This window comes from Ovis canadensis, chromosome Y (genome assembly GCF_042477335.2).
Source record: "Ovis canadensis isolate MfBH-ARS-UI-01 breed Bighorn chromosome Y, ARS-UI_OviCan_v2, whole genome shotgun sequence".
Taxonomy (NCBI): domain Eukaryota; kingdom Metazoa; phylum Chordata; class Mammalia; order Artiodactyla; family Bovidae; genus Ovis; species Ovis canadensis.
The window spans coordinates 1,370,092-1,392,463 of NC_091271.1; the positions used below are offsets into that span (position 1 = coordinate 1,370,092).

A 22,372-nucleotide genomic window follows, 5' to 3' on the forward strand; every position below is an offset into this window, starting at 1 on the left:
CAGCTTCCCTACAACCCAAGACGCCCAGTGGCACCGGGCGGTCGCCTATTTCCTCACCTTCCTGGGGGTGGTTGGCCGGCGGAGCTGAGGGAGGTGCCTTCTCTGCAGCAGGCGTGTAGGAGCTGGTCCCCACGGGCAGGCTCCCGGCTGGGGAGCTCAGCACCGCCCTGCTCATCACTCGCCAGCAGAGAGGCTGTAGACTGCTTCATCCTTTTCTTTCTTTCCTGTTTCCCTCTCAAAGCGGGACGACAGAAGTCAGCGCGGCGGCTCCCGGCGAGGGTGGGGTGTCCAGATCGCCCAGCCCACCCGCCCGCCCGCCGGAGACCAAGGATGGAGGCATGGCGGGATCTCCTCTTCTGCCTCACGCTCCTGTGTGTCCTGCTGCGTGTCCGAGGTAAGGGAGGGCTGGCTCCCGGAGAGAGACGTGCTGGGATGCGCATTTCTATCTGCTTGCTGAAAAAAATAAACGCTCCGTCCCAACCACTTCCTCTCAGGAAACGGCTGTAAATTGCCAGAGTGTAGAAAAGAAAGACAGAGTCCGGTGTGATGGCGGTCGGTGAACAGCAAACAAGGGGACCGGGTACCACGTTCGGGGGTCTGGGGGAATGGACCCAGATCTGTGACCCACTTAGAAGCCAGTTGTGGTGGGTTTCTTTTTTTCTGGTTCTCGGGTTTTGATCTCTGGGTGTGGCACGCATGGAAAAAGTGATCCATGTCCCTGGGGCGTGTTGAGATTGTTTTCCCTTCCGTGCTTTCTATCCACAGTCGGAGTGGCTTGTGTAGGGCAGCCACGGAGCTGAGATGTGGCTGGGTTCAGTGGGACAAGTCACTGTCGCCAGAGACGGGGTTTTGCAAGAAGGACAGCCTCGGTTCACGTTTTCTTAGATATTTTTTCCCTCAGTGTCAGCCCTCCGGTTGGCAAATTAAAAGCATGTGAGTTGTTTACGCCCGAAACTCCAGTACAGGCTCTTCCCCATCTTGGCGTGCTGGGGAACAGAGGCAGGGAGGGGCCTCACTCAGGAAACTACAATTAACCCATGCAGGGCAGGATTTAATAGCAACTGGAGACGCATATTTGGTCCTTTGGATATTCAAATTCTAAGGCTTTGAGGATTGGGAGGGGTTAACACTGAGTAGAGTTTAGGAATTAAAAGATTTTCTTTCAATGTCTCTTGTTGCTGTTCGGTTGCTCAGTGGTGTCTGAGATTTTTTTAACCCATGGACTGCAGCACACCAGGCCTCCCTGTCCATCACCGTCTCCCAGAGTTTGCTCAAACTCATGTCTATCAAGTCAGTGATGCCATCCAACCATCTCATCCTCTGTCGTCCCCTTCTCCTCCCGCCTTCAATCTTTCCCAGCATCAGGGTCTTTTCCAATAAGTCAGCTTTTCCCATCAGGTGGCCAAAGGACTGGAGCTTCAGCTTCAACATCAGTCCTTCCAATGAACACCCAGGACTGATCTCCTTTAGGATGGACTGGTTGGATCTCCTTGCAGTCCAAGGGACTCTCGAGAGTCTTCTCCAACGCCACTGTTCAAAAGCATCCGTTCTTCGGCGCTCAGCCTTCTTTACTGTCCGACTCTCCCATGCATACATGACTAGGTTAGGAGTGCAAAGGCTTTGTTTGGATGTCGCTCTCCTGACACATCCTGTTTGACCTGTTTGAGGACGGGTATTTAGGAACAGGTGTGGTTTTGTGAGCCATCCTGGCACCCAGAGCCCAGGGTCTTCCTGGAGACCCTTCCACGAATCCACACGGTCTGAGCATCTTCCCGCAAGTGGGACACGCAGAAATGGGGTCAGGAGCTTCTGTTTGTGGGGAGATGTGGGTTCTCTGTGGAGCTACACCAGGGCTAAAGGAAGCCCATTGAGGCCAAGCTCTGTCTTTATGCAGTCCCGCCCAGCAGCGGAGCCAGCAAAACCTGTCTGAGCCTTTATTCCCTCGGCAGTGACACAAAACTCTGGGCTCACCTGCAGCTAGAGGCGACTCAGCCTCCTCCCAGGCCCAGTCTGTCTGATCTGTCAGGAGCCACTGGATGGCGGATGCCTTCAGCTCGTGGCTCAGGGGTCAGCATTCTGGGCTTTCACGGCCGTGGCCCAGGGTTCAATCTCTGGTCAGGGCACTGAGATCTTGAAGCTCTTCAGAGTCGCCAAAGACAAGTAAACAAAGGCACCAGCCCAGTTGCAGCTGTTCGAGAGCTTCATTAGGTAGGTGGGTGGGGCGCTGGAGTGACTGTGGTGCTTGGTGGTGTTCAGTTGTGTCTGACTGTTGGACAGTCTGTGGACGGCAGCACGCCAGGCCTCCCTGTCCATCACCAGCTCTCAGAGTTCACCCAAACCCATGTCCATCGAATCCGTGATGTCATCCAACCACCTCATCCTCTGCTATCCCCTTCTCCTCCCGCCCTCAATCCCTCCCAGCATCAGGGTCTTTTCCAGCGAGTCAGCTCTTTGCATCAGATGGCCAAAGTATTGGAGCTTCAGCTTCAGCATCAGTCCTTCTCATGAATATTCAGGACTGATTTCCTTTAGGATGGACTGGTTGGATCTCCTTGCAGTCCAAGGGACTCTCAAGAGTCTTCTCCAGCACCACAGTTCTCAAGCATCCATTCATCGGCGCCCAGCTTTCTTTATAGTCCAACTCTCACGTCCGTACATGACTACTGGACAAACCACGACAGGGCAGCTGCATTTTGGGAAATATCCTGGCCGTGCTCATGGAGTCAAGATTCCCTTTGAGAGGTGATGTCTGAGCCCCCCGGCCATCTGATTAACCGTCAGGTTGAGCCTCAAGGATCTCTTGCCGCAGGCGGAATGTCTGTTCTGTGGTTCCCTTAGTACTGACGTGTCTCTCACCCAGGAGATGCAGAAATCACACCTCCAAGTGCAGCCAGCCATGCTCAACCACGGGTGACCTTGCCCCCTGGAGGACACTTGGCACTGTCTGGAGTCATTTTTCGTTGTCACCAGTGGCGCCTTGGGCTTCCAGGCCAGGGCCTTGGGCTTCCCCCATAGCTCAGTTGGTAAAGAATCCGCCTGCAACGCGGGAGACCTGGGTTCGATTCCTGGGTTGCAAAGATCCCCTGGAGAAGGGATAGGCTACCCACTCCAGTACGCTTGGGCTTCCCTGGTTGCTCAGATGGTAAAGAATCTGCCTGCAATGTGGAGAGACCTGGGTTCAATCCCTGGGTGGGGAAGATCCCCTGCAGAAGGGAAAGGCTACCCACTCTAGTATTCTGGCCTGGAGAACTCGATGGACTGTTAAAGTCCACGGGGTCGCAAAGAGTCGGACACAACCGAGCGACTTTCACTTTTGCAAGGATGCAGCTCAATGTTTTCTAAGGCACAGGACGCCCCACAGAGCAGGCTGTCTGTCATCCAGGTTCAAATGTCAACACTGCTGAGGCTGAGAAATCCTGCCTGAGCGCTGCTGCTGCTGCTGCTGCTGCCAAGTCACCCCAGTCGTGTCCGACTCTGTGCGACCCCATAGACGGCGGCCCACCAGGCTCCCCCGTCCCTGGGACTCTCCAGGCAAGAGCACTGGAGCAGGCTGCCATTTCCCTCTCCAATGCAGGAAGGTGAAAAGTGAAAGTGAAGTCGCTCAGTCGTGTCCGACTCTTAGCGACCCCGTGGACTGCAGCCCACCAGGCTCCTCCGTCCATGGGATTAGAGTCGCCATTTAAGTGTGTACCTTTCGTATCTATCCGTGTGTCTGTTAACCCATCTGTGAGTGTATCAGCGTATCTATTGCTGTATCCATCATCTATTTTTACACATCCTGTCTTCTATTTCTCTATATAATTATTATCAGTCCTATGCCTCTTTTTCTGACGTCTAACTATATCTCTCATCTGTGTTTCTAATCATCATCTATTCCCTGTGATCCATGTATCTAATTATCATTGGTTATCTATCCATCTAATGCAACCATCATCTAAGTTTACATATCCTATGTTCTATTTCTCTATATAATTATTATCAGTCCTATGCCTATTTTTCTGACATTTAACTATATCCCTCATCCGTCTCTCTAATTACCGTCTATTCCCTGTGATCCGTGTATCTAATTATCATTGATTATCTATCCGTCTAATGTAACCATCATCTAAGTTTATATATCCTATGTTCTATTTTTCTATGTAATTATCAGTCGTATGCCTATTTTTCTGACATCTAACTATATCCCTCATCCGTCTCTCTAATTACCATCTATTCCCTGTGATCCGTACATCTAATTATCATTGATTATCTATCCATCTGTTGCATGCTAAATCTCTCAGTTGTGTCTCACTCTTGGAGACTTTTTGAGACTCTTTGCGACTTCGGGCTATGGACCGTAGCCCGCCAGAGTCCTCTGTGAGTGTGATTCTCCAGGCAAAAATACTGAAGTGGGCAGCCACCCCCTTTTCCCAGGGGATTTTTCCCAGCCCAGGCTCGTTTTATCTTGAAAATCCCTCTGGGACGTTCCTGGCAGTCCAGTGGCTAAGACTCTAAGCTCCCAATGCAAGGGGCCCCGGTCCCATCCCTGGTCAGAGAATTAGATCCCATGTGCCAACTATTTGGCACAGCCATAAATAAAAATATATACATATGTATTTTTTAAATCCATCCTAAAAAGCTCTTTTCGGAAGGTAAGGGGGTATGGGGTTTGACACTAAGACCTCCCACCCACCAGCCCGAGTCCTTTTAAACCCAGGTTCCCAGGAAGTCAGCCATGGGGACCCGCATGGTGAGCCCAGAGCACATGTGGGATTGATTAGAAACTGCCGGGCCTGCTAAAGAAAGCAGATGGGAAACAGATCTTGTGTTCCAAGCCCCGTCCTTAGGCTCTGAGGGGAAAAACAAAGCTGGTGGAAATAACTGCTCGGGGAGAGCTGCGTCTCCCACACCCCATCCCCCCGACATCGAGCCCCTGGAATCAGCATCTTCGGAGTGATGTGAACCTCGGGGGGCGGGGCTATACGGTGATGAGGCGGGGCTGTAGAGTGGCGAGGCGGGGCTAGACAGTGATGGGGCGGGGCTGTAGAGTGGCGAGGCGGGGCTAGACAGTGATGGGGCGGGGCTGTAGAGTGGCGAGGCGGGGCTAGACAGTGATGGGGCGGGGCTGTAGAGTGGCGGGGCGGGGCTAGACAGTGATGGGGCGGGGCTGTAGAGTGGCGAGGCGGGGCTAGACAGTGATGGGGCGGGGCTGTAGAGTGGCGGGGCGGGGCTAGACAGTGATGGGGCGGGGCTAGGACGTGGTGGAGGCGGGGCTACACAATGGCGGGGCGGGGCTAGACCGCGATGCACTTGGCAGCGCAGAGGGCGGGGGAGGAAGGTTGTTGGCTGCAGCCCTTCCGGAGACCAGAGGGTAGACTCCAGCCAGGCCTGCAGGACACGACCGGCTCCACGCCAAGGGGGGCGGGGGGCCCCTGGGTGGAATCCGCCTGGGCTGTGAGTCACGCTCAGGGCTCTGCAAAGAGCGCCACACCCATGACAAGCAGGGGCCACTTCCCCCGTGACCTCGAGTCATCGCAGATGTTATTCATTTGCTCAGTCGTGTCCGACTCTCTGCGACCCCATGGACTGCAGCACGCCAGGCCTCCCTGTCCATCACCAGCTCCCAGAGTTTACTAAAACTCCTTTCCATTGAGTTGGTGATGCCATCCAGCCATCTCATCCTCTGTCGTCCCCTTCTCCTCCTGCCTTCAATCTTTCCCAGCATCAGGGTCTTTTCCAATGAGCCAGTTCTTCGCCTCAAGTGGCCAAAATATTGGAGTTTCAGCTTCACCATCAGTCCTTCCAATGAACACCCAGGACTGATCTCCTTTAGGATGGACTGGTTGGATCTCCTTGCTGTCCAAGGGACTCTCAGGAGTCTTCCCCAACACCGCGGTTCAGAAGCATCTGTTCTTTGGAGCTTAGCATTGTTTATCATGAGAAGCATCAGCAAACAGAAGGAGGCTGCTGGAATGAGAAGTGGACATGGAATGGGGTGGGGTGGGGGCAGTTGGTTTGTTTCCAGAGCCAGTGGGAGAGGGGGCGCACCCTGGCTTCCTACTGCCAGCAGCCTGGCTCTGGAGGCTTCTAGTCCCCAGAGGCAGCCAGATGCCCTTTTTGGAAAACACCCAGGTGCTGCCCAGGCTGTTGTGCAATGGATTAGGGAGAGACCGGGACAAGATAAGTAGCAGAGGCTCAGAACAGGCAGTGGCTGGACGCTCCGGTTTGAGAAGATTGTTGAGGAGTTTGCCTGGAGCTCCGGGGACGAGCCTGGTGTGAGAGGCTCGTAAGCTGTCAGAAGCTGATTGCATGAGCTTCCCCGGTGGCTCAGATGGTAAAGAGTCAGCCTGCGAGGCAGGAGACCTGGGTTTGATCCCAGGGTCTGGTAGATCCCCTGGGGAAGGGCATGACCACCCACTCCAGTATTCTTGCCTGGAGAATCCCCATGGACAGAGGAACCTGGTGGGCTATAGTCCATGGGGTCGTAAAGAGTCAGACACAGCTGAGGGACAAACACTTTCACTTCGATAACCTATAATCGAACAGTGTGTGAAAAAATAAGAGATACATGTATAAGTATAGACAAATAATTTTTATATATGTACAAGAAGGAAATGGCAACCCAGTCCGGTGTCCTTGCCTGGAGAATCCCAGGGTCGGGGGAGCCTGGTGGGCTACAGTCCACGGGGTCGCACAGAGTCGGACACAACTGAAGCGCCTTGGCAGCATAACTGAATCAGTTTTCTGTACATCTGATACTAACAGAACAGCGTAAATCCACTGTGAAAGTACTCGTCACCCAGTTCAGTTCAGTTCAGTTCAGTCACTCAGTTGGGTCCAATTATTTGCAACCCCATGGACTGCAGCACGGCAGGCCTCCCTGTCCATCACCAACTCCCAGAGCCTACTCAAACTCATGTCCATCAAGTCGCTGATGCCATCCAACCATCTCACCCTCTGTCGCCCCCTTCTCCTCAGTCGTGTCCGACTCTTTGCGACCCCGTGGACTGTAGCCCACCAGGCTCCTCTGTCCATGGGGTTCTCCAGGCTAGAATACTGGAGTGGGTTGCTGTTTCCTTCTCTGGGGGAATCTTCCAGACCCAAGGATCAAACCGGGGTCTCCTTCCTCTCAGGCAGATTCTTTACCAGCTGAGCTACCAGGGAAGCCCAGAAATCAACTATAGTTTGATTTTAAAAAGGATGAGGGTGCAGTTATCTTCCTTCACGGATCTCTTTTGCTGTGGGCAGAGCCTGCCGGGAAAGCTAGGAATAAGAGGTTGTTTGGACAGACACACTACTGGGGAGCTGGAGAGAGGGGTGGAACTCTTCTTCTCTGCTGAGCTGGGGGTGGTGGGAATGAGGTTGGCGGGGGAAGCTATCTGGGCAGCTGGGGCAAAGGAAAGCCGGGTGGCCGGCTCCATCCCGCTGTGACTGACGCCCTGTGTGTTCTCCCAGGTGAAAATGGGGACTTTGATTTGGCTGATGCTCTTGATGACCCAGGTAAGTGGATCTGGCAGCCCGCCTCAGCTCCTCCACGCTCCGGGTTGGGTGGGGCCGGGATTCCTTCCTAAGGACGACTTCCTAACGAAAAAACAGGAAGGTTTACTCCACCCCTCCAACCTCCGCACAGCTCCAGGGAACGCTGAGGGGCTTGCATTTGCTCCAGGGGCCACTGGTGGGCTTGCGTGTGAAGGGCCCTTTTGTCCTTTGAGTCCCTTGCCCCCTCAAACACTGAACGGAATTTGTATTGGTACCTGGCGCGCTGAAGGCCATGAGGTCGCAAAGAGTTGGACACGACTGAGCGACTGAACTGAACTGATCGTTTCTTTGTTAGTGCCTTGAGATTTTCTTTAAAAAAAAATAAAATAAAATTAGGACTTTAATGGTTGTCTCTTTGAGCCGCACAAAACCCCTGGCTTATTGCACATATGTTCTCTGTCCACAGAGCCGACCAAGAAGCCAAGCTCAGGTGAGTGGCTACCTGACCCAGGGGAGTGGACAGACACCAGGCTGCCCCACCGCAAGCTGATGTTTTGGAAGGAGTTTATCGCGTCTTCCCAGGATGCTCCGTGGTGAAGAATCCGCCTGCCAGTGCAGGAGACGAGAGTTCCACCCCCGGGGTCGGGAAGACGCCCTGGATGAGGAAACGGCAACCCACTCCAGTGTTCTGGCCTGCAGAATCCCATGGACGGAGGAGCCTAGCGGGCTACAGTCCATACTGTTGCAAAGAGTCGGACTGAGCGCCTAAACCACAGCAACGATAGGGTCGTGGAGGGTGTGACTGATGGACAGATGTTTCAAGCAAGCCCAAGTCCTTCACGAAATGGATCGCAAAATCACAGTGCTGCTGCTGCTAAGTCCCTTCAGTCATGTCCGACTCTGTGCGACCCCATAGACGGCAGCCCACCAGGCTCCCCCATCCCTGGGATTCTCCAGGCAAGAACACTGGAGTGGGTTGCCACCTCCTTCTCCAATGCATGAAAGTGAAAAGTCAAAGTGAATCGCTCAGTCGTGTCCGACTCTGTGCAACCCCATGGACTGTAGCCCACCAGGCTCCTCTGTCCCTGGGAGTCTCCAGGCAAGGGTACTGGAGTGGGCTGCCATTTCCTCCTCTAGGGGACCTTCCCAACTCAGGGATCAAAGCCAAGCCTTCAAGGAATAAACAGATTTTGTTTGCTTCTTACATACCTTATAAATGCTAAACAGTTTGGTAAGTGTGTGTATGTAGTTTTTCTCAAGTTCTAATTTTCAGGTTCTGCTTCTAGTGTTTAAGTAGTTTTAAGCTGATCAGTGATAATCTATATTTCATGAGCACCAACTGTGAATAAAAAATAAAACCTGTTGTCAAGCTTATATTCCTGTTTTATAAGCTGCTTCTGACGGAAGGACGTTTTTCTCAACATGCAATGGCGTTTTTCCCCACAGGTATCTACCCCAACCCGAGGCCCCCCTACCACCCACAGCCTGGAAATCCCGACAACAGTGGAAGTAAGTATGTTTATTCATTTCGAAACAGCTTTGAACGTGCCGATTGGAACTCAGGGAAGGTCATGGGGGCTGAAAGAAGCCTTTGTTGTTGTTCAGTCCCTCACTCGTGTCCGAGTCTTTGGGACCCCATGGACTGCAGCACGCCAGTCTTCCCTGCCTTCATTATCTCCCAAAGTTTGCTCATATTCATGTCCATGGAGTCGCTGATGCCATCCAACCATCTCATCCTCTGTCGTCCCCTTCTCCTCCCACCTTCAGTCTTTCCCAGCATCAGGGTCTTTTCCAGTGAGTCAGCTCTTCCCATCAGGTGGCCAAAGGACTGGAGCTTCAGCATCAGTCCTTCCACTGAACACCCAGGACTGATCTCCTTTAGGATGGACTGGTTGGATCCCCTTGCAGTCCAAGGGACTCTCAAGCGTCTTCTCCAACACCACAGTTCAAAAGCATCCATTCTTCAGTGCTCGGCCTTCTATATGGTCCAACTCTCACATCCATACGTGACTACTGGAAAAATCATAGCTTTGACTAGACGGACCTTTGTCAGCAAAGTAATGTCTCTGCTTTTTCACACACCATCTGGGTTTGTCAGAACTTTTCTTCCAAGGAGCAAGCATCTTAATTTCATGGCTGCAGTCACCATCTGCAGTGATTTGGGGGCTCAAGAAAATACATACAATACAAACCCTAAACAGTTAGTTTTGTGAGTGTGTCTATATAGTTTTTTGAGGTTCCACTTCTAGTGACTAAGTAATTTTTACCCTATTGATGGTGACCTATTCTTTATGGGCACCAACTGTATATAAAACATAAAATGTACAGTCACACGTATATTCTTGTTTTATAAGCTGCTTCTGACCGAAGGACATTTTTCTCTTCTAATCATGCAATGTCGTTTTCCTACAGATATCTACCCCAAGCCGAGGCCCCCGTACCACCCACAGCCTGGAAATCCCGACGGTGGAAGTAAGAATGTTCATTCACTTCAAAACAGCTTTGAACCTGCCCACTGGAACTCAGGGAAGGTCATGGAGGCTGAATGAAGCCTTTGTGGTTGTCATTGTTGCTCAGTCGTGTCCGACTCTTTGCGACCCCGTGGACTGCAGCACACCAGGCCTCCCTGTCCATCACCAACTCCCGGAGTTTGCCCAAACTCACGTCCCTCGGGTCGGTGATACCATCCAACCATTTCATCCTCTGTCACCCCTTTCTCCTCCTGCCTTCAATCTTTCCCAGCATCAGGGTCTTTTCCAGTGAGTTAGCTCTTTGCATCAGGTGGCCAAAGGATTGGAGCTTCAGCTTCAGCATCAGTCCTTCCAATGACTATTCAGGACTGATCTCCTTTAGGATGGACTGGTTGGATCTCCTTGCAGTCCAAGGGACTCTCAAGCGTCTTCTCCAACACCACAGTTCAAAAGCATCAATTCTTTGGCGCTCAGCCTTCTTTATGGTCCAACTCTCACACCCTTACATGACCATAAGAAGAACCAGAGCTTTGAGTGTACAGACCTTTGTCGGCAAAGTGACGTCTCTGCTTGTCTAATGGAGGGTATTTTTTGCTACAGTGTTTTGGGGAAACGTGAGTTGAACATATGTTCATGGGCTTCCTTCCTGTGGGCCCCAGAGAATCATAGATGCTGGCCGTCCTGTAAGATGAGTCACTACTCGGGTCCTGGGAGACTCATCCACCCGGCAGCATGCGGGGCCAGCCTCAGGCTTGGGAGGGGACCATGTGTGACTCAGAGCTCCAGCGGCTGACACATTTCAGAACAGAGGAAGGTTGCTTTCTGGCTTTTGTTTTTAAAGCCTGATAGAATCTAGTGCCTTTAAAATGGTGGTGGTGGCCCTCAGGAATGAATTTCTATTTCCTGTGTGTTACGTGAGCTTCCCAGGCTGGTAAAGAACCGGCCTGCCGACACAGGAGACTTAAGAGATGAGGGTTCGATCCCTGGGTCTGGAACGATCCCCCGGAGGAAGGCATGGCAACCCACTCTAGTGTGGCTGTCTGGAGAATCCCCATGGACAGAGGAGCCTGGCGGGCTACACTCCACGGGCGACCCCATGGACTGTAGCCCGCCAGGCTCCTCTGTCCCTGGGATTCTCCAGGCAAGAACACTGGAGTGGTTGCCATGCCTTCCTCCAGGGGATCTTCCCCGCCCAGGGATCAAACCTGGGTCTCCTGCATTTCCGGGATATGCTTTACCGTCTGAGCCACTAGAGACGCAACTATACTCCATTAAAAACTGATGCTTAAAACGAGCCTGTGCTTGGGGATTCTGAGCACCAGAGATTCCGTGGAAGCGATGAACAGGAAAGATAAATTCGCCAGAACTTCACTTTGTACGCTGGCCCTTTGTATTGTGCAAATGGTTCGTCGCGGGAAGCTGTCCCTTGTTTCCTGAAATCACGTGTTTCCCGACAGATATCTACCCAAGGCCGAAGCCGCCGCCTCCTCGCCCGCAGCCTGGTAACAGTGGAGGTGAGTCCTCAGGACTAAGACGACTTCGGAAGCGTCTTCGGAAGGACCAAGACGCTGTCCGGAACATGTTTTGGAGAATTTGGTCCTCGATGGTGAAAGACGCGTTGCATTTGAAATACGCAGAAGCTCTCTCTTTTTTTTTAAAGCAATTCTTTTTAAAGCGTCCTCTATTTATATTTATGGTGGCTGTATGGGGTCTTGGTTTCGACCCGTGGATCTTTGAGCACGGGTTCTCCAATTGTGGAACCCCTCTCTCCATAAGCTGTCCGTGCGCCCCTGATGCGTGGGCTGGGATGTGCACGGGGCTCCCGGGACCGCGGGCTCTGACCGCCCTCTGCTCTGTCCACAGGCTTCCTGAGCGACTCAGACCTCGTCGACGGCGGCCGCTACCCACCCAGGCCGCCCGCAGGTACGTGCAGGCTTCTGTGACCCCACCCCAGCCCCCGCGAGGAAGGTGGTGGGCTGTGGACTCTCCCCTCCAACCTCTCGGGGGCAGGCGGGAGGCGTGTCCCTGAAGCTGTCCATTCGTGTGGTCTGCAAGGTGGACGGAACCGGCCATAGGGCCGATGCTGCTTAGAAGTGGGGGCTGTCTCCCCGTAAATATGTGTCTGCACATCTGTGTGTACCCATATACATACCTCCACTGACACGCGTACTTATATACATGTCCGTGTACATGTGTCTATCTATAGACACATACCTGTATTTACAGCTATATTTCCACCTATATGGATGTCTATCTATATCTGAAGCTATAACTTTATCCATGTGTATCTGTGTATATGTACCTATAGCTATGTTTATCTATATGATATGTATATCTATATAAATATATTTATCTATATGTATATCTGAACATATATTTATATATATATGGCTATCTATTGGGCTTCCCTGGTGGCTCAGAGGTTAAAGTGTCTGCCTGGAATGCGGGAGACTCGGGTTCGATTCCTGGGTCGGGAAGATCCCCTGGAGGAGGGCATGACAACCCACTCCAGTCTCCTTGCCTGGAGAATCCCACGGACAGAGGAGCCTGGCAGGCTGTAGTCCACAGGGTCATGGATAGTTGGACACGAATGAGTGACTGAGGAGACACACACCTCTCTTTACACAGATGTTGTGTCTACACATACCTTTGCAGATGTGTCTGTGTGTATCTTCCCTCCCAAAAATGTATATTTAATGTGATGCAGTTTATGACGTATAGCATGATAGAGCTGGGTCCCTGGAGGTGGGGGGTAAGCCTGTCTTACTTTGAAGGCCTAGATTGGCATTGCGTGGGGGGCATGCGTAATTTCTGAAAACACACAGCTTTCTGAAGGGCTCTCTGTGGCATGAGCTTTTCCATCCAGAAGCCAGGACTCTGGGGGAGGGACTCCCTAGAGCATCTTCTGGAAGGCCCTGAGCTTTTCCACCACATAGGGCTCCAGACGACTCAGTGGACGAGACCCTGATGCTGGGAAAGACTGAGGGCAGGAGGAAAAGGGGGCGACAGGGGGTGAGATGGTTGGATGGCATCACGGACTCGATGGACATGAGTTTGAGCAAGCTCCGGAAGTTGGTGATAGACAGGGAGGGGTGGCGTGCTGCAGTCCATGGGGTTGCAAAGAGTCAGACACGACTGAGCAACTGGACAACAAGCACTCTTTTTGGGGGTGACTGTTGGGTCCGGCTTTGGTGCCAGACAGGCGGACGCCTGCTGGACCCCAAGGTCCACGCTCCGAGTGGCCGTCACATCCCTCTTCTCTCCTGCAGGAGGCGGCGGAGGCGGGTACCAGCCGGGGCACGACAGCTACGGTAACATGCCGCGCTGCTGCCCATGGCGGTGGCGGGTGGGTGGGCTTTTCCGGGGCTCCCATTAGAGCTTCCTTCTGGGTCTCAGGTATTGGCCGCTTCACTGCTGACCCTCAGCTTGGCTTCGTCCAAGTGTCCGGGGGCTGACCCCACACCCCTCTGTCCAGGTAACAAGGCACAGAGCCCCTGGCTGCAAGCCTCATTAGGCAGAGAACAGCCCAGGAATTGTGGATTCTTTATGTGAATAGTGCATTATGCCAAGAGCGAAAGGAATTTACCCCGGAAGTAACAAACTCCATTCTTGTCTATACCGAGCTTTTTTCAGAGCGAGGGGTGGATCTTGAACTCTCCAGAGGGTCTCTGGTGCTGTAAAGTGAACTTGGGAGCAAATTGAGCCAGAAAAGCAAAATGCATTGGATTCATATTTCTAAACTGAGATAGAATCCAGTGAAACTTTGTACAAAGTAGTCATGCGATACTCTTTGTAAAGATAATTGCTGGTGCTATTTAGCCGCTAAGTAGTCTCTGCCCCTTTGCGACCCCGTGGACTGTAGCCTGCCAGGCTCCTCTGTCCGTGGGATTCTCCAGGCAAGAATACTGCAGTAGGTTGCCATGCCCTCCTCCAGGGGAATCTTTCTGACCCAGGGATCGAGCCCGGGTCTCCTGCATTGCAGGCGGATTCTTTACCATCTTGAGCCCCCAGGGAATCGCTTTTTAAAAATTACTCCCTGGGGACTTCCCCGCTGATCCAGTCAGTAGGACTGTGGGCTTTCACTGGCAGGATCTGAGATCGGTGCCTGGTCAGGGAATTAAAATCCTGCATATCCTGCTTGCAGCCAAAAACAGAAGAAAAAAAAAATTGCCCTCTGGACATAAGAAGGTGTGGAGAAAGGTCCTATATTTCTCAGTCACTGAGATGACTGTTTGCTGCCTGTGTGGGGCATGCTTCCTGGCCTTGGGGACTGGACTTTTCCCTGGACACACTGAGAAGTGGGGTTTTGAGCTCAGGCAGGCCCCCTCTGTCTGCAGCTGGGAGTCAGCGTGCCCCTGGCCTTAGTAGAGCTGCTGAGCTTGCGAGGTGAGCTCAGCCCCACTCGGTGCGGCCAGGGAATGTCCCGGGGTACGCTTGTCTCTTCCTCTGGCTCGGGGAGAATCAGGGTGGGGCTTTTGCCCGGATGTCACAGCCTCTGCTTTGGGGTCCTGTCTTTCTCGACGCTTCCTTTGGGGATGTCTGTGGCATTTCCGCGCCTTACCTTCCTCTTCACGTGGCCTTTCTGTCCTGCAGGACGAGGAGGGCGCTACAGACCCGGCTCCCCTGGCATTAATTATGGTAAAGGAGGTCTTTCGTAAAAGCCAAACCAGGAGAAGTTCTCCTGCTGAGGAGCTGACCCCCGCGTGGGCGCTGCCTGCCCGCCTGGGTCTCTGATCGGCGTCCTCACTGCTCGCTGAAGCTGGGGAGGGGCTTGCATGGGACGCAGGTTGCAGTCCTTCCAAGAAGTGCAGGCTTGCTCATGCGTGTTACTGCCTGTGCACACGCGTGTGGGCATGTGTGTGTCCCTGCACGTGCCTGTGTGCGCATGTGGCTGTGAGGGAGCCTGCGTTTATACATGTGGACATATGTCCACACGTGCCTACATGCCGTGTGTCTGTGCATGCGTGTGTGGATCTGAAACACACGTGCCCGTGCGTGTGCGCTGGGGGTGTGCGGGTCAGGGCGTCGCTATATCTGTATCTATACGCATGTCTTTCTATATCTATCTATACGCATGTCTCTCTATATCTGTATGTATACCCTGATCCATGTGTATCTATAGCTATGTGTATCTATATCTGTGAGTCTGAAACACACGTGCCCGTGCGTGTGCACTGTGGGTGTGCGGGTGAGGGCGGATGTGTGCATGGGGACATACGTGCAGCTCTTGTGTATTCATGTGTACCTGTGTAGGCGTGTACTGTGCACACACATGTGGAGATACACACACGTGTGTCCACCCTCATCCCCACACAGGCACAGTGCCTGTGATGCTCGCGTGCTCGCCTGCCTGTGTGCGCACATGGCTGTGCCGATGTGTGTGTGTGGGCGTGTGCTTGTGTTGTACATGCGTGCATATGTGTATACGCGGGTGTGCATGTATGCATATGGGTGTGTCAGTGTGGTGTGTGTGCATGTCTGTGTGTGGGGGGGTGTTGCATGTGTGGGGGTGTGTTGTGTGTGTGCATGTATGTGTGGCGTTTTGCATGTATGTTCATGTGTGTGGGCTGTGTGTACATGTATGCATGTGGATGTGTGTTGTGGGGTGTTGTGTGTTGCATGTGTGTGCGTGTATGTATATGTGTGTGTGTTGTGTGCGTATATGTGGTGTGTGTGTACATGTGTGTATATGGGTATATGTGTGATGTGTGATGTGTGTGTGCACATGTGTGTATGTGTGTGTGTGGGATGTTGTCTGTGTGTACATGTGTGTATATGGGTGTATGCATATGTGTGGTGTGTGCTGCGTGTATGTACATGTGTGTATATGGGTGTGTGGGGGGGATGTGTGTGTGCATATGTGTATATGGGTGTGTATGTGGGATGTTGTGTGTGTGTGCCTGTGTGTATATGGGTGTGTGTGTGTATGTGGGATATGTGTGCCTGTGTGTATATGGGTGTGTGTGTGTGTGTGTGTCTGGGATGTTGTGTGTGTGTACATGTGTGTATATGGGTGTGTGCATATGTGTGGTGTGTGCTGCGTGTATGTACATGTGTGTATATGGGTGTGTGGGGGGGATGTGTGTGTGTGCATATGTGTATATGGGTGTGTATGTAGGATGTTGTGTGTGTGTGCATGTGTGTATATGGGTGTGTGTGTGTATGTGGGATGTGTGTGCCTGTGTGTATATGGGTGTGTGCATATGTGTGTATATGGGTGTGTGTGTATGTGGGATGTTTGTGTGCATATGTGTATATGGGTGTGTATGTGGGATGTTGTGTGTGTGCATGTGTGTATATGGGGATGTGTGTGTATGTGGGATGTGTGTGTGCCTGTGTGTATATGGGTGTGTGCATATGTGTGTATATGGGTGTGTGTGTATGTGGGATGTGTGTGCATATGTGTATGTGGGATGTGTGTGCCTGTGTGTATATGGGTGTGTGTGTGTATGTGGGATGTGTGTGCCTGTGTGTATATGGGTGTGTGTGTGTGTATGTGGGATGTGTGTGCCTGTGTGTATATGGGTGTGTGTGTATGTGGGATGTGTGTGCCTGTGTGTATATGGGTGTGTGTGTGTGTGGGATGTGTGTGCCTGTGTGTATATGGGTGTGTGTGTATGTGGGATGTGTGTGTGCCTGTGTGTATATGGGTGTGTGTGTGTATGTGGGATGTGTGTGTGCCTGTGTGTATATGGGTGTGTGCGTGTGCTTCTTGTGCACCCCTTTGTGTGTATACCTACGCCCTGAGGTGACAGCCTCACCCCCGCCCCCTCCCCGGCTTGGAGGCATAATGCCCACCTCCCAGCAGCAGGCGGCCGGTGACCAGCTCTTCCGAATACCATGTGACCATGTGCTTGTCCCCTTCCAGGTGGAGACGGCTACTCCACGCAGGGCAACCTGCCAGGTACGGCCCAGGGACGGGGATTCTGGCCTTCTGAGGGCCAGGCTCCCCACGTGGCTGCAGAGGGGCTGGGGCAGGCGTAGTATTGTTTCCACGGAGGGCGTTCAGGGACCACCTTCTCTCTTTGTGTGGGTGTTCAGAAGCTCCTTCTGGTCGGGGTCTGTCCCACGGGGGTCAGAGAAGGAGATCTGGGGACTGACTCGGAGCTGCAAGGTGCCTGATGCTCTGGGGACCGACTCGGAGCTGAAAGACACCTGAGGCTCTGCGAGCGCGGCTACGGTGCCTGGAGCTCGTGCTGCCCACCGCCGGCACCCGTTTCGTTGACCACAGCTGACCTAAAGCCTCGAAGGAGAGCAGCAGAGAAACCACAGCCTTCACCCCCGGAGAAGGCCCCAGCAGAGCCCCGTCCGCCCCATCACGGGTGCGCAGGGGAGGCCTGGGGTCCGGCCAGTGGGCGTCGGCTGTGTGTCGCTGGGATGGCGGAAGCCAGCCTCTCAGGTATCTGGAGGCTGACACCAGTGCAGGGGGATGGTGGACCTGCCCAGCTGACCCCAAGGCTTTGAGGGAGAAGAAAGGGACAGAGCTGTCTTTCTAACCCGTCAGGCCCAGGCCCAGGGCGGGGCCACAGTATTGCCGTTTGCAGGACGTATTGCCGTTTCCGGAATGCATGGGTGTTTGCGGGACGTTTGTGAAGGCCACAGGTGCTTTCCTTCTCTTGGACTGGAGGTAGGGGAGGGGAGGTGCTCCCCAGACAAGAATCAGGTCTGACACACGGATTCATGGAATCCGTGGCAAGACAGGGGCTTCCCTGACAGCTCAGTTGGTAAAAAATCCACCTGCAATACAGGAGACCCCAGTTCGATTCCTGAGTTGGGAAGATCCCCTGGAGAAGGGATGGGCTACCCACTCCAGTATTCTTGGCCTTCCACGGTGGCTTAGCTGGTAAAGAATCCGCCTGCAGTGCAGGAGCCCCTGGTTCGATTCCTTTGTTGGGAAGATCCCTTGGAGAAGGGAATGGCTGCCCACTCCAGTATTCTGGCCTGGAGATTCCCATGGACAGAGGAAGCCTAGTGGGGCTACAGTGTCCATGGGGTCACAAAGAGTTGGACATGAATGAAGCGGCTAAGACTTTTTCACTTTTGCCAGGACAGAGGACTCACCCAGGACTGGGGTGGGCTGGAAGACAGATTGACTGCTCCTGGATGGGACATCTCCAAGGCACGGTCTACAGATGTGTGGGAGTCGGGCAGGACAGGAGACAGAGGTGCTGCGCTAGCTTTGACTGAACGGACCCCCAGGAACTGTACTATTTCTGGGGCCAGAGTATGCAATGTGATGGATGTAGGGGCTCCAGGGGTAACTGGCCGGGTGACCCCTGGGCTGCCCTGCACTTTATACACACATTCCCTTGGAGGGCAAGGAGACCCAGCCAGTCCACCCTAAAGGAAATCAGTCCTGAATATTCACTGGAAGCACTGATGCTGAAGCTGAAGCTCCAATCCTTTGGCCACCTGATGAGAAGAGCCGACTCATTGGAAAAGACCCTGATGCTCAGAAAGATGGCAGGCGGGAGGAGAAGGGGACGACCGAGGATGAGATGGTTGGATGGCATCACCGACTCAATGGACATGAGTTTGAGCAAGCTCCGGAAGATGGTGAAGGACAGGGAGGCCTGGCCTGCTGCGGTCCATGGGGTCGCACAGAGTCAGATACGACTGAGCGACTGAAGAACATGAGTCAATATTTTCTGTCCCCAAAGATACAAATTCATCCAAACACACCCATTAAATTAAATATATATATCTTCTGTACAAAACCGTTGGATGCCCCAGACTGATCAGACGTGGTTAGTGAGCACCCTTTACATAAAGCAGGATGCATCCTTTGAGCTCCTTTGATGAATTCCATCCTTTTCCCATGAACAGGAGGGCGGGGAGGGCCGGGGGCGGGGGTGAGTGGGGAGTCTCTGGCAATACACGCTGTCCCCACTGGCGCTGTTTTTCCTGAGACCGTCTTGTTCCCCTGGATTCCCGCAGGCAACACAATAGCGAAAATTGCATCGCCCATCGTCTCTGTGGTGGTGGTGACGCTGATCGGGGCGGCGGTCAGCTACTATAACCGGAGGAGGAACTGTCTCAGGACAAACGGCAAGTCTTCCCCCTGCGCCCAGTTGTGTCTGCCTGAACTGGTAAAGCCCGATTTTAAAAATGCATACAGATATATGAGTGAATGAAAAGAGGCAGGCCCACAGATACAGACAACCAGCCGGTGGTTCCCAGTGGGGAGATGATAGAGGGCAGCGGTTAGATGGAGGGGAGGGGATGAAAAAGAACCAGCTAGACGGCAACCCACTCCAGTATTATTGCCTGGAGAATCCCATGGAGAGAGGAGCCCGGTAGGCTGCAGTCCATGGGGTCGCAAAGAATTAGACACGGCTCAGCGACTGACACTTACTTACTTACATGTACAAAGTAAATAACCGACAAGGATATATTGTTTGGAACATCCCCAGCTACAATAGAGCCAATATTTCATAATGATTTTAAACGTGTGCTAAGTCACTTGCGTCTTCTCTGACTCTTTGTGACCCCGTGGACTGTGGCCGGCCAGGCTCCTCTGTCCATCGGATTCTCCAGGCAAGAAGACTGGAGTGGGTTGCGGTTTCCTCCTCCAAACTTTAAGTACAGTCTGTAAAACTATGGAATCACTCTGCTGCCCATGAGACTTCCCGGGTGGGCTCAGTCTTAAAGAGGCTGCCTGCCAAAGCAGGAGGCACAGATTCGATCTGTGGGTCGGGAAGATCCTGTGGAGAAGGAAATGGCAGCCCACTCCAGTATTCTTGCCTGGAGAATCCCATGGACAGAGGAGCCTGGCGGGCTACAGTCCACGGGGTCGCAAAGAGTCAAGACATGACTGAACACGACCTCCAGGGAAATGAGTTTGTGCAGAGGGCGGTGGGGGCGGGGAGGGGAGGGCTTCTGTTTCAACTTTGGGTCTAAGCTCCTGGGCTTGCAGAATTACAAGCGCAGGGAGCTACCCTGGGGAGCAGAGATCCTGGCTGCTGATCTGGGAAATTCCTAGAGACGTCGCTAAAGAGGTGGTCGGGGAGAGATGCTTTCCTGCGGAAGAAGCAACAGCTCAGAGGTTGATCTGGATTCTCTCAAGCTTTGGTCCTGAGACCACTCATGTCGGCATCTGTCTGGGTGTTGCCAGAGTGAGGTTTCCACCGCCCGTGAAATAGCTTCAGAATCTCAACAGCTGCCCTCTGCCTCCCTCTGCTGGTGGTTGGGTGGTATTGACTTACACCCTAGCCAGGAAGCGCCTTGGTCTATACAACACCCCAGCCTGAATGAAAGTTTGCCGGGGGTGAAGCAGAGTTTCTGAAAAAAATAAACCCACTTACATTCTGGACCACATACCTCAGCACAGATGCTGTTGTTGAGTCGCTGAGTCGTGTCCGACTCTTTGCAACCCCATGGGCTGCAGCACGCCAGGCGTCCCTGTCCATCGCCAACTCCGGAGTTTACTCAGACTCATGTCCGTTGAGTCAGTGATGCCATCCCACCATCTAATCCTCTGCCGCCTCTGCTGTGAAAAAAATTAACAGTGCTTTAAGATCAATCCACTGAAGTTTTGGCTTTTTATTCCCCCCTAACTATGTTGTCTTGCTTTCCATGTTTCCTTGCAGAACCACGGACTGTCTGAGGTCTTCAAAATCCACCCACCGCTCTGAGAAAGCCTCCGTTCAGAGGACAACCCTGTCGATCCTGTGGAATGTCCCTTTCATTCTTGGCTTCACCCGCTGCCCTGGAGGGTCTTTTCTTCTGTTTGCAATAGACGCGCTGCCCCACAAAGAAGGGGGTTCCTAATTCCTCAGATACACCGATGGGAACGAGGTGGACAGCTGGATCGTGGATTGTAAAGAGATTGCTTGATCTGTGGGTTCCATCGGCCACGCGGGCTGAGAGGTTCCGACTCTGGTCTGAGCTCTGGAGTGTCCTGCTGGGACCACTGGCCACCAACGTGGTCAGAGAACAGAGGAGCCAGGAGACTAGCTGGGGGTCTCGGGTGGGGCTGCCGTGGAGGACTTCCAAAGGATGGAAGCTGCTGCTTGGGTTTTAGCAAGCTGGGGAGACAGGCTTTGCTGATCCTACAGGTTCCTTGAAAAACCAAAAGTGTTAGTTGCTCAGTGGCAACCGACTCTTTGCGACCGCCTGGACTGTAGCCCGCCAGGCTCCTCTGTCCATGGGGATTCTCCGGGCAAGAATCCTGGAGCGGGTTGCCATGCCCTCCTCCAGGGGATCTTTCCTGACCCAGGGATCCAACCTGGGTCTCCCGCATTGCAGGCAGATTGCTTTACCATTTGAGCCACCAGGGAAACTAAACCACCTTTAGCTAACATCAGGAATCCGGACCCGTTCACCACCGCCAGTGAATCGGGAATGAATGTGTTTCTACCCTAAAGGGCAGCATTTGAACTTGATCTCAGCTCACAAAAGTATTATCACCTGCAGAGGATGAGGCTGGATTTCTGGAAATTTAAATGCAAGGACCATCATGAGGAAACCTGCTTGGGGAAGCGATCTTGGGGTGTTTTGTTGTTTTTTTTTTTTTTGGCCAAAAATTGTATGGTTTCTACTTCCTCTTTTTTTTTTTTCTTTTCTTTTTTTTTTCAGAACATGGGATAGAGATTTTGAGATGTCCAGACTGTTTTTGGTATTATTTTTGGTCTCGGATCCTCTGTGGGTACCAGTTCTTAACGCAACGTCAGCGCTTTCCTTAGCGTATACTTTTCTTTTTCCTGGGCTAACTGTCTACCCTCAGTGTCTAAAAAGTAGCGCAGCTGCTTGCTGGGGTTTTACTCGTTCTTTAGGGGAGAGGAGAGGGTGGGTGGTCTGGGCAGGCTAGCGTAGTCTGATGGACTGAGATGGATGCTGATGGAACGTTTAGGGTTTGAGCATCGGAACCAAAGAGGAAGACGGTCACTAGGGTCTGGAATGCAGAAAGATGATGCACGGAAATCCTAGATATTCACGCGTGGGCGCTCCCCCTTAGGTACCTGCACCCCGCAGTTCACTGCACCACTGTCCACAGTAGCCAAGATGTGGAACGCCTGAGAGTCCATCGACGGGGGAATGGCTCAAGAAGAAGTGGTCCATGGAAACAAATGGAATATTACTCGGCCGTGAAAAAGAATGAGACCGTACCGCTTGCAGCCACGTGGGGGGACCTGGAGAGCGTTGCAGTGAGTGAAGTAAGTGCGGAACAGAAATACCATGTGATATCCCTTACGTTCGGAGTCTAAGACAGCGGGTACAAATGAACTTGTTTACAAAACAGAGAGAGACTCATAGACATACAAAACGAGCTTCTGGTCACCAAAGGGGAAAGCCTGGAGGCACACATGAGGAGTTTGGGATGAAGAGATACACGACACCATATGTCAAATCGATAAAACAGCAAGGTCTTACTGTATAGCACAGGGACGTCTATGCAAAATGTGGTAATAAAGTGATAATGGAAAAGAACCTGGAAAAGAATA

General features: G+C 52.7%; 1 protein-coding gene across 8 annotated transcripts; it reads left to right on the top strand.

The window, feature by feature from the left end:
• LOC138431371 (glycoprotein Xg) lies at positions 1 to 22,358 on the top strand. 8 transcript variants are annotated; one of them, XM_069573482.2, is made up of 12 exons: positions 1 to 394; positions 7,435 to 7,479; positions 7,925 to 7,948; positions 8,905 to 8,967; positions 9,871 to 9,930; positions 11,387 to 11,443; positions 11,793 to 11,852; positions 13,199 to 13,240; positions 14,523 to 14,567; positions 16,798 to 16,833; positions 18,867 to 18,977; positions 20,519 to 22,358. In XM_069573482.2, the coding sequence occupies exons 1-12, from the start codon at positions 331 to 333 to the stop codon at positions 20,533 to 20,535; spliced, it is 624 nt and encodes a 207-aa protein (XP_069429583.1). In that variant the 5' UTR covers positions 1 to 330; the 3' UTR covers positions 20,536 to 22,358. The 8 variants fall into 8 exon arrangements, 7 of the variants coding, with proteins under 7 accessions (XP_069429583.1, XP_069429585.1, XP_069429587.1 ...); XR_011253637.1 differs by lacking the exons at positions 18,867 to 18,977; positions 20,519 to 22,358 and adding exons at positions 17,434 to 17,531; positions 17,982 to 18,646 and having other exon boundaries at positions 84 to 394; positions 16,798 to 17,328; XM_069573484.2 differs by lacking the exon at positions 14,523 to 14,567 and having other exon boundaries at positions 41 to 394.
• The last annotated feature ends 14 nt before the right edge of the window (positions 22,359 to 22,372 follow it).

Coding starts and splice junctions, on each gene's coding strand:
- LOC138431371 (XM_069573482.2), top strand. CDS start 331: ATGGAGGCATGGCGGGATCTCCTCTTCTGCCTCACGCTCCTGTGTGTC. Junction 8,968..9,870: donor AAATCCCGACAACAGTGGAA/GTAAGTATGTTT, acceptor GTTTTCCTACAG/ATATCTACCCCAAGCCGAGG. Junction 11,444..11,792: donor GCAGCCTGGTAACAGTGGAG/GTGAGTCCTCAG, acceptor CTCTGTCCACAG/GCTTCCTGAGCGACTCAGAC.